This window comes from Lithobates pipiens, unplaced genomic scaffold (genome assembly GCF_037356315.1).
Source record: "Lithobates pipiens isolate NorthernLeopardFrog02 unplaced genomic scaffold, aLitPip1_a1.2 Scaffold_16, whole genome shotgun sequence".
Lineage (NCBI taxonomy): Eukaryota > Metazoa > Chordata > Amphibia > Anura > Ranidae > Lithobates > Lithobates pipiens.
Window position 1 is genome coordinate 3,538,078 of NW_027507748.1, and position 12,089 is coordinate 3,550,166.

General features: G+C 50.3%; 1 protein-coding gene across 3 annotated transcripts in view; it reads left to right on the forward strand.

The window, feature by feature from the left end:
- The window catches only part of LOC143981548 (cell adhesion molecule CEACAM1-like), a 93,050-nt gene that overhangs the window by 64,739 nt on the left and 16,222 nt on the right, over positions 1-12,089 (forward strand). For all 3 annotated transcript variants that reach the window (XM_077479491.1, XM_077479489.1, XM_077479490.1), the window contains exon 4: positions 9,706-10,032. In XM_077479491.1, the coding sequence (XP_077335617.1) occupies positions 9,706-10,032 (327 nt within the window). The remainder of the gene's footprint in view (positions 1-9,705; positions 10,033-12,089) is intronic.

Below are 12,089 nucleotides of genomic sequence, written 5' to 3' on the forward strand. Positions count from 1 at the left end.
TTCCGCTCCTCCATGTCTCATGTCTCCGGAATGGCAGCGCTGAGATCTCCTGCAGGGTGGAGGAGGGGACTAAGCCGAATATCAGTCTATCTGTGATTGGAGGATCCCAGAGGAATTATTCCAATCACATTACAGCCATTGTGGGGTCACCGGGGCCCTGGAACATCACCTGTACTGTGAAGAATGGGGTCAGCCAATCAGAGGAGAGCAGAGGCAGGGGGTCACCTATCCAGGGGAGGAGAGATCGGGGGATGGGCACAGAGACATTTAAAGTGGTTTTAAACCCTTACAAACCACTTTGACCTACAGGTGAGCCTAGATTAAGGCTTACCTGTAGGTCCAAGAAATATCTTCTAAACCTATACGGTTTAGGAGATATTTACAATAAGACAGCGGCACACTGGCACACTGGGCAGGCCGCAGATCGCGGTTATATGCCGCTTGTGTCGGGTCATGTGCACATGCGTGGGAGTGACATCATCACGGCTCTGGCGAATCACAGCGCCGGAGCAGCGAGACCTGGAAGTCAGTCTGGGATCCATGGCAGCGGTGAACATGAAGACGGAGGACCGATTCGGGGGTTTTGTTCTCAGGTAAGTTATTCATAATGAGCTAGTATACTATGCATACTAGTTCATTATGCCTTTGCCTTGCAGGTTGCATTTTTTTTTTAACTGCCTTTACTTCCTCTTTAAACAGAGCAGGTGGGAGGGGCAGAAAACAAATAAGCCCCGCCCACTGACTGAATAGAGAATATGAAATATATACAGAAATGATAGATTTACATTACAGGTTTTATTTTTTAGTCCTGATCATAATAAAATAAAAACACAATATTTCCCCTTCACGGTGTTTGTTCTCAGAGGACAGGAAATGATTTCCAATCATAGATGGCGGATAATATTCCTGTCTATATAATCCGCAGTCTAGAGCGGGTAAGGAGCGCCCCGCGTACATCTACTGCGGCAGGGCGGCAAAATCACTTACCTGTTCATGATTTCTTCTTCCTGGTCTGGGGGGCGTGCGCCACTGGAGGCCACTCCCACTGTTATTGGACACAGCAGGAGCCAATCAGTGGGTCCGACAGAAGTGGTGAGTCTATAGCAAGAGCCCCACAAGTCCCCACAAGTCTATAGCACGGCTCTTGTAATGTGGATTCCCTACAATTGTACAACAAACTTGTGAAGTCCGGCAAGTCTGGCAATAGCTTGTCAAGTCATCTTCAAACTTGCAGCTGATTGGCTATCTGGGCCCCTTCCTACACCTTGTGATAGGGGGCGCCCCTCTTTCTTATCTCAGAAGGTTGTTGGGTTTCCATTTTCTGATGTGACTGTTGTGTCTTCTCTTCTTATGATAATGATAATTGTATGAGAGGTCAGGACCCCACATATAGGATACAGGATTGTCTGCATGCCAGTTTGAAATTCAAGCCATCCAAGGGCAGACTGATTGTACTGAAGTTGGTCCATCGGATGACTTCAGAACAACCAGCCCGTTGTGTTCTTTTTTTGTACAATCACTGCCGGTGGCTATAACTAGTGATGGACGAACGTTTCGCCCGGCGGTCGTTTCGCGGCGAATTTCCGACATTCGCGGTCCGCACGTTCGAACGCCTTTTTCCGTCGTTCGCCGCGGCGGACTTACGTGTTTAATGTATACAAGAACTTTAACCTTTGGTGACACGTTTATCATGTGATACAGGACAGCCAATTGAGACATGACAGCACATGGACACTTGGACATTCCCCCTAACCTATAAATACACCCGATCCGGTGGCCATTTTACATTCTTTCTTCTGTTACGATAGGGACAGGTTCCTGTGTGGAGTAGGGAGAGATAAACCACTAGCTATTTGGTACACAAAAGTTCTTTTCAGGACTGGTATAGGTGTTAGGTGTTGATAGGTTTGCTGTGCTGCTGATTCTTGCAGCAGCCTGAGTGTCTTTTGTTAGTTTAGAGAAAGGGAAAGGACGGTGTATGCTACAGGGACAGCCAGATTAGTCTTTCATCATCATCATCATCATCATCATCATTAGCTGTTACTATCAAGGTCCACAAAAGAGCTGTTCCAGTAACCACTAATCGTTCTCTTTTTTTGCCAATTTGTATAGGGACAGGAAGGAAGCAGTGTTGTCAGGCAGTGAGGGTAATTTTAAAGACTTGCTGTTATTATTAGTTCCACAAAGGTTCTTTTCAGGACTGGTATCAGTGGTACAGTAATAGGCTTGTACATGTATAATATTCTTTCTTCCAAATATAGAAAGGATATTATACTTGACTGCTGCCCTTCTGCTGCAGTCTGCTAAACATTCACAACTCACTTGTTCCACAAAAGTTCTTATAAGGACTGGTAACTTGGTATAGGGTGCTACGGTACATAGGCTTGAGTGCGGTACAGTCTGCTGTTCTGTAAGGACCGCTATCGGTCCACAATAGATAGGGTTGACGTGCACCACTGCTGACCGCTGCCCTATACTGCAGCAGTCCTTCAGCGGTATAGGGACTGACGTACAGTCTGCTAATCACTAACACACAACCTGCTTGTTCCACAAAAGTTCTTATAAGGACTGGTAACTTGGTATAGGGTGCTACGGTACATAGGCTTGAGTGCGGTACAGTCTGCTGTTCTGTAAGGACCGCTATCGGTCCACAATAGATAGGGTTGACGTGCACCACTGCTGACCGCTGCCCTATACTGCAGCAGTCCTTCAGCGGTATAGGGACTGACGTACAGTCTGCTAAACACTAATACACAACCTGCTTGGTCCACAAAAGTTCTTATAAGGACTGGTAACTTGGTATAGGGTGCTACGGTACATAGGCTTGAGTGCGGTACAGTCTGCTGTTCTGTAAGGACCGCTATCGGTCCACAATAGATAGGGTTGACGTGCACCACTGCTGACCGCTGCCCTATACTGCAGCAGTCCTTCAGCGGTATAGGGACTGACGTACAGTCTGCTAAACACTAATACACAACCTGCTTGGTCCACAAAAGTTCTTATAAGGACTGGTAACTTGGTATAGGGTGCTACGGTACATAGGCTTGAGTGCGGTACAGTCTGCTGTTCTGTAAGGACCGCTATAGGTCCACAATAGATAGGGTTGACGTGCACCACTGCTGACCGCTCACCTATACTGCAGCAGTCCTTCAGCGGTATAGGGACTGACGTACAGTCTGCTAATCACTAACACACAACCTGCTTGTTCCACAAAAGTTCTTATAAGGACTGGTAACTTGGTATAGGGTGCTACGGTACATAGGCTTGAGTGCGGTACAGTCTGCTGTTCTGTAAGGACCGCTATCGGTCCACAATAGATAGGGTTGACGTGCACCACTGCTGACCGCTGCCCTATACTGCAGCAGTCCTTCAGCGGTATAGGGACTGACGTACAGTCTGCTAAACACTAATACACAACCTGCTTGGTCCACAAAAGTTCTTATAAGGACTGGTAACTTGGTATAGGGTGCTACGGTACATAGGCTTGAGTGCGGTACAGTCTGCTGTTCTGTAAGGACCGCTATCGGTCCACAATAGATAGGGTTGACGTGCACACTGCTGACCGCTGCCCTATACTGCAGCAGTCCTTCAGCGGTATAGGGACTGACGTACAGTCTGCTAAACACTAATACACAACCTGCTTGTTCCACAAAAGTTCTTATAAGGACTGGTAACTTGGTATAGGGTGCTACGGTACATAGGCTTGAGTGCGGTACAGTCTGCTGTTCTGTAAGGACCGCTATCGGTCCACAATAGATAGGGTTGACGTGCACCACTGCTGACCGCTGCCCTATACTGCAGCAGTCCTTCAGCGGTATAGGGACTGACGTACAGTCTGCTAAACACTAATACACAACCTGCTTGTTCCACAAAAGTTCTTATAAGGACTGGTAACTTGGTATAGGGTGCTACGGTACATAGGCTTGAGTGCGGTACAGTCTGCTGTTCTGTAAGGACCGCTATCGGTCCACAATAGATAGGGTTGACGTGCACCACTGCTGACCGCTGCCCTATACTGCAGCAGTCCTTCAGCGGTATAGGGACTGACGTACAGTCTGCTAAACACTAATACACAACCTGCTTGTTCCACAAAAGTTCTTATAAGGACTGGTAACTTGGTATAGGGTGCTACGGTACATAGGCTTGAGTGCGGTACAGTCTGCTGTTCTGTAAGGACCGCTATCGGTCCACAATAGATAGGGTTGACGTGCACCACTGCTGACCGCTGCCCTATACTGCAGCAGTCCTTCAGCGGTATAGGGACTGACGTACAGTCTGCTAAACACTAATACACAACCTGCTTGTTCCACAAAAGTTCTTATAAGGACTGGTAACTTGGTATAGGGTGCTACGGTACATAGGCTTGAGTGCGGTACAGTCTGCTGTTCTGTAAGGACCGCTATCGGTCCACAATAGATAGGGTTGACGTGCACCACTGCTGACCGCTGCCCTATACTGCAGCAGTCCTTCAGCGGTATAGGGACTGACGTACAGTCTGCTAAACACTAATACACAACCTGCTTGGTCCACAAAAGTTCTTATAAGGACTGGTAACTTGGTATAGGGTGCTACGGTACATAGGCTTGAGTGCGGTACAGTCTGCTGTTCTGTAAGGACCGCTATCGGTCCACAATAGATAGGGTTGACGTGCACCACTGCTGACCGCTGCCCTATACTGCAGCAGTCCTTCATCGGTATAGGGACTAAGAGTTTTGTCACAGGGTCATTTAAAAAATGACAGGCAGAGGAAGAGGCAGGCCCTTCCGCAGGGGTGGTAGGGGTAGGGCAGGAGCAACAGGCTTGAGCCAAAGTGGGAAGTTGCAGAAGGTGCGTTCAATTACTTTAAAGGATGCACCAGACTTGGTTGAGTGGCTCGCTCAGCCTTACTCTTCTGCACCCTCCTCATCCTCTCGATCTGCACCCTCTTCTTCACTCTCTGCTATGTGCACCCCCAAAGACACTACCACCAACAACACGACCACCACCACCACCACCACATACCTTCCGCTTGAGTCACTGGAATTATTTTCCGATCCATATCAAGAGGACATTTCTGATGCGCAGCCACTCTTGGTATTGGATCAGGAAGAGGAGGTAGCAACAAGCGCTACTCAGCAGTCTGACGCCAGTACCCAGATCAGCCCAAGGAGGAGGTTGGTCCCCGGTGTTGCTGCCTACTCCGAGATCTCTACTTATAGCGGTGGGGAAGGTGACGTTGATGATGACGTGTCTAGTGATGTCACGTGGGTGCCCACAAGAGAGGAAGAGGAGGGGAGTTCAGAGGGAGATATGGACCAGCAGATAGGGAGGAGAAGCAGCAATGACTTACATTGCACAGCAGGGACAAAGCAGACTGCAAATGTATCAGGAGCGAGTCATCGACCATGTACGGTCACATCTGGCGCTCCCAGGACACCGGCACATGGCTCCGCAGTGTGGGCTTTTTTTAACGTGTCCGCTGCTGACAATAGCGTTGCCATCTGCAATCTTTGCAGTCAACGCGTTAGTCGCGGTAAGCCCAATACTCACCTAGGGACGACCGCCTTAAGAAGGCACATGAGCAGCCATCACCGAGCCCAGTGGGAGCAACGGAACACACAAAGCCACACTGCAGGCTCTCACCGTCCAGCCTCGTCTTCTACTTCTCCTTCTCCTCTCTCCTCACAATTGTCCTCCACTCCACCTTCCATCACGCCAAGCTCACATTTTTCTGCAAAAAGGCAGGCTTCCGTGGGCCTAATGTTTGAGCGTAAAAAAATGATGACGCCGGATAACCCTCTTGCCCAACGGTTGGCGGCTGGCTTGTCAGAACTCATAGCCCGCCAACTACTGCCATATAAACTGGTGGACTCGGAGGCCTTTCGCAAATTTGTGGCCATTGGAACACCACAATGGAAGGTCCCAGGAAGGAAGTATTTCTCAGAGAAGGGCATCCCAGAGCTATATGGCCATGTTCAGCGGCAAGTGAATGTATCTCTGGCACACAGTGTCGGTGCCAAGATACATCTGACCACAGACACGTGGTCTAGCAAACACGGGCAGGGAAGGTATATCAGTTTTACTGCCCACTGGGTGAACCTTCTGACGGCCGTCAAGCATGTAACCCGTGGCACCCGTGTAGATTTGGTTTTACCGCCACGGATTGCATGCAGGCCTGACTCTTCTTCTCCTCCTCCTACTCCATCCTCCTCCCTCTCCTCCTCAGCTGCCTCCTCCTTTTCCGCTGCTAGCGTCTCTTCCACTGCACCGCCCAAGCTCCCCAGAACCTATTCCACATGCCAGGTGAGACGTTGCCATGCCGTGCTGCGTCTGTTGTGCCTGGAAGCAAAGAGCCACACTGGCCCGGCACTCCTTTCAGCTTTGCGTTCACAGGCAGATGAGTGGCTAACACCGCTCAATTTGACAGTTGGTAAAGTGGTGTGTGACAACGGTGCCAATCTGCTTAGCGCATTGAAACAGGGCAAAATCACGCACGTGCCGTGCATGGCACACGTCTTAAACTTGGTCGTGCAGCGATTCCTTGTCAAATACCCTGGGGTCCAGGACATCTTGCGGCAGGCAAGGAAAATCTCGGCCCATTTCAGAAGATCTTACACGGCCATGGCTCGCCTTGCTGACATTCAGCGGCGACACCATCTGCCGGTCAGACGTCTTATTTGCGATTGCCCGACGCGATGGAACTCAACCTTCTATATGCTTGATAGGCTGCTCCAGCAGAAACGTGCAGTTAACGTCTACCTGTATGAACTCTGCGAAAGAAACGGTTCTGGGGAGCTGGGTTTTTTTTCACCGCGCCAGTGGCTGCTCATGCGCGACACATGCAGACTTCTGCGGCCATTTGAGGAGATCACCAAACTGGTCAGTCGCAGCCATGGTGCCATCAGTGACATGGTACCTTATGCCTTCTTTCTGGAGCGTGCATTGCGTCGTGTCATTGATCAGGCTGTGGAGGAGCAGGAGCGGGAAGATGAGGAAGTCGCAATGCTGGATGAATTCCCAGGGGGGGCTACTCTATCTGAGACAAGTCAACAACAGGAGTCTGATGAGGAGTCAGAGGAGGATGGTGCCGGGGCGGATGAGCAGGAGCAAGAAGAGCATGCTTTAAACCTTTCTGGGATCCCTGTTGTGCGAGGATGGGGAGAGGAGAATGAAGAGGACGACATTATCCTGGATGATGAGCAGGAGCCAGGCCACCACACCGCTTCCACTTTAGTGCAAATGGGGGCCTTCATGCTCCAGTGTTTTAATAGGGACCCCCGTATAAAAAGCATGAGGGTCAAGGACCAGTACTGGGTGGCAACGTACTTAGACCCCCGGTACAAACACAAAATGGCGGAAATGTTACCGCCGTCGCAGAGGGCTGTCAGAATGCAGCACTTCCAGGCCTTGCTTCGAGAAATGCTGCATTCTGCTTTTGCGTGCGCTGGCAGAGGAGCAATTCCCACTCCCAGAGAAGGATTTGCGGGTACCAATCCAACAGCGCCTGCAAGAAGAGGCCGGTTTGAAGATGTGTTGGTGACTTCGGATATGAGGTCATTCTTTCAGCCGACCCATCGACAGGTGTCATCCGGATCCAGCATCAGGGAACGCCTAGACCGTCAGGTGTCCGACTACATTGGGTTAACGGCCGATGTGGACGCTCTGAGGAGTGATGAACCCCTGGACTACTGGGTGGGCAGGCTTGACCTCTGGCCAGAGCTTGCCCAATTTGCAATCGAACTGTTGGCTTGCCCCTCATCCAGTGTCCTGTCCGAAAGGACGTTCAGCGCAGCAGGGGGGATTGTGACCGATAAGCGTACTCGCCTAGCTCACCACAGTGTTAACTACCTCACATTTCTAAAAATGAATGAGGCATGGATCTCGGAGGAATTCAACACATGTGACCAGTAGACCATGTATATGTCTATAAACTATTTTTTTAATCAAGCACACAGACCTTCTTAATTCATTTGGCTCACTTCCTTGACCCAAAAAAGCACACCGTACTATATGCCCCTACCCTCCTCTTTGAAGAGGTTGAGCGGTGTCATATTTCTACTGGGGCTGCTTATGATATCCCTGTGCTGTGCTGACTTCCTCCTGGGGGTTCTTATTATGAAGGGATCACACTATCCCTGTGCTGTGCTGACTTCCTCCTGGGGGTTCTTATTATGAGGGGATCACACCATCCCTGTGCTGTGCTGACTTCCTCCTGGGGCTGCTTACGGTGCTGCTGTCAGTGCTGTATGTCACGGTGCTGCTGTCAGCGCTGTATGTCACGGTGCTGCTGTCAGCGCTGTATGTCACGGTGCTGCTGTCAGCGCTGTATGTCACGGTGCTGCTGTCAGCGCTGTATGTCACGGTGCTGCTGTCAGCGCTGTATGTCACGGTGCTGCTGTCAGCGCTGTATGTCACGGTGCTGCTGTCAGCGCTGTATGTCACGGTGCTGCTGTCAGCGCTGTATGTCACGGTGCTGCTGTCAGCGCTGTATGTCACGGTGCTGCTGTCAGCGCTGTATGTCACGGTGCTGCTGTCAGCGCTGTATGTCACGGTGCTGCTGTCAGTGCTCTGTATTACGGTGCTGCTGTCAGATGCCTCTATCACGGTGCATGTGTCATTCCGGTATGTCACGCTGCTGGTGATCATCTCCTGCACCCTCTTCTTTGCCTACCCTGGTCCCTGACCTTCCCTCTCCTCCATTGCCTTCATTAGCTCCATAGTCCTGAATTGTTAGAACAATTTCCCAAATAAAATAAAAATGCTTGTAGTTATCGATCCCAAATTCACCTCATACATGTATTATGTCATTGTCCAGATGGTGGGACTACGTTTTACCCCCTAATAATTACCACGTGGCCGCAAATTCGACATGAAGGTTTGCAAAGTTCGCCTCCCATTGAAGTCAATGGGGCCCGCGGCGAACGTTCGGTTTCGCGAACGTTTGGGTCCGTTCGCATTTCGCTTTCGCGAAACGTCCCGTCGGAAGTTCGTCCATCACTAGCTATAACCTCCAGCACTGATCATTGTATTCTGATGGCGGGGAAACCTTCCACTCTCAGAACACAATGACTCCACAAGAGGGATTCTTCCCATCAACACTGACTGTGCTGATGGGGAATCAAGCGATTTTCTTTCCTTCAATCTGTGGAAGAAGAACCAAAAATTGAAAATGTATGTCTAGCCTTAGACCAAATAATACAAAATATCCAGAGAAGACATTTATTGTCCTCCACATGTCCATTGTCCTTGTCCATGTATGGATGGACGCCCACCATCATCTACTGGAAGGTCAGGGATTATCTTACCTGACTGCATTATATATGTAATACATTCTCTATTTATCATCTCTTCATAAAGTCCATCCAGTTCCACCAATAAAAGAGAAGAAATCCTCCAATCCCATCTACACAATCCTATACCTACAGAGGATCCAGAGGAAGGCCAAATAAAGGACGCTCCAATTTACTCCAGCAGGGGAAATGGGGGGAGGAATGATTGTCTATTCATTGATGATTTATTGGTAGAATAATGGAGAGTATAGGGGTGTCAGAGGAGATTCCTCAATGATCTGAGATGGGAAGAAAACAGAGGAATCCCAGGAAGACCCGGAGGACTCTGATAGATGCAATCTGAATATTTCTGGGATCCTCATAGAGGGATATATGTTATATGAGGGGGAGGGGAGTACACTGTGACCTGACTGGGATCTGTATTCTGTCTGTACAGGAAAAGCCCAGGAAATATTCACCCGGCCGGGATCTGACCTTCTCATCCCCATCAGAATCCATCTCACCCTCAACCATACAGATACAGAGAGATGTGACTGGTTTATCTGGTACTATGAGAAATTTCCTGGAGTCTGGGGTACAATAGCTCAACACTGGAATTGTGATCCGTTTGATCGCAGATATTTCCCCAATACAAGAATATCAGAGAATGGAAGTCTGATCATATCCAATGTGACTCCGGAGAATGACGGGATATACAATGTGTATATATACAACTCTACAGGACCCCTTATACAGAGAGATGATTACTTCATCCATGTAGAAGGTAAGTCCATCCAACCCCCACCCCCAGTCCTAGCAGTGTCCTCCCCGCTCTGTGTCTTTATATACACCGTCCATGTAGAAGGTAAGTCCACCCAACCCCCACCCCCAGTCCTAGCAGTGTCCTCCCCGCTCCGTGTCTTTATATACACCGTCCATGTAGAAGGTAAGTCCTTTCAACCCCCACCCCCAGTCCTAGCAGTGTCCTCCCCGCTCCGTGTCTTTATATACACCGTCCATGTAGAAGGTAACTCCACCCAACCCCCACCCCCAGTCCTAGCAGTGTCCTCCCCGCTCCATGTCTTTATATACACCGTCCATGTAGAAGGTAAGTCCACCCAACCCCCACCCCCAGTCCTAGCAGTGTCCTCCCCGCTCCGTGTCTTTATATACACCGTCCATGTAGAAGGTAACTCCACCCAACCCCCACCCCCAGTCCTAGCAGTGTCCTCCCCGCTCCGTGTCTTTATATACACCGTCCATGTAGAAGGTAAGTCCATCCAACCCCCACCCCCAGTCCTAGCAGTGTCCTCCCCGCTCCGTGTCTTTATATACACCGTCCATGTATAAGGTAAGTCCATCCAACCCTCACCCCCAGTTCTAGCAGTGTCCTCCCCGCTCCATGTCTTTATATACACCGTCCATGTAGAAGGTAAGTCCATCCAACCCCCACCCCCAGTCCTAGCAGTGTCCTCCCCGCTCCGTGTCTTTATATACACCGTCCATGTAGAAGGTAAGTCCATCCAACCCCTCCCCCAGTCCTAGCAGTGTCCTCCCTGCTCCATGTCTTTATATACACCTTCCATGTAGAAGGTAAGTCCACCCAACCCCCACCCCCAGTCCTAGCAGTGTCCTCCCCGCTCCGTGTCCTTATATACACCGTCCATGTAGAAGGTAAGTCCATCCAACCCCTCCCCCGGTCCTAGCAGTGTCCTCCCCGCTCCGTGTCTTTATATACACCTTCCATGTGGAAGGTAAGTCCACCCAACCCCCACCCCCAGTCCTAGCAGTGTCCTCCCCGTTCCGTGTCTTTATATACACCTTCCATGTAGAAGGTAAGTCCATCCAACCCCCACCCCCAGTCCTAGCAGTGTCCTCCCCGCTCCGTGTCTTTATATACACCGTCCATGTAGAAGGTAAGTCCATCCAACCCCCACCCCCAGTCCTAGCAGTGTCCTCCCCGCTCCGTGTCTTTATATACACCGTCCATGTATAAGGTAAGTCCATCCAACCCTCACCCCCAGTTCTAGCAGTGTCCTCCCCGCTCCATGTCTTTATATACACCGTCCATGTAGAAGGTAAGTCCATCCAACCCCCACCCCCAGTCCTAGCAGTGTCCTCCCCGCTCCGTGTCTTTATATACACCGTCCATGTAGAAGGTAAGTCCATCCAACCCCTCCCCCAGTCCTAGCAGTGTCCTCCCCGCTCCATGTCTTTATATACACCTTCCATGTAGAAGGTAAGTCCACCCAACCCCCACCCCCAGTCCTAGCAGTGTCCTCCCCGCTCCGTGTCCTTATATACACCGTCCATGTAGAAGGTAAGTCCATCCAACCCCTCCCCCGGTCCTAGCAGTGTCCTCCCCGCTCCGTGTCTTTATATACACCTTCCATGTGGAAGGTAAGTCCACCCAACCCCCACCCCCAGTCCTAGCAGTGTCCTCCCCGTTCCGTGTCTTTATATACACCTTCCATGTAGAAGGTAAGTCCACCCAACCCCCACCCCCAGTCCTAGCAGTGTCCTCCCCGCTCCGTGTCTTTATATACACCGTCCATGTAGAAGGTAAGTCCATCCAACCCCCACCCCCAGTCCTAGCAGTGTCCTCCCCGCTCCGTGTCTTTATATACACCGTCCATGTAGAAGGTAAGTCCACCCAACCCCCACCCCCAGTCCTAGCAGTGTCCTCCCCACTCCGTGTCTTTATATACACCGTCCATGTAGAAGGTAAGTCCATCCAACCCCCACCCCCAGTCCTAGCAGTGTCCTCCCCGCTCCGTGTCTTTATATACACCGTCCATGTAGAAAGTAAGTTCAGTTTATTGGGATGGAGCTGATTCTTCA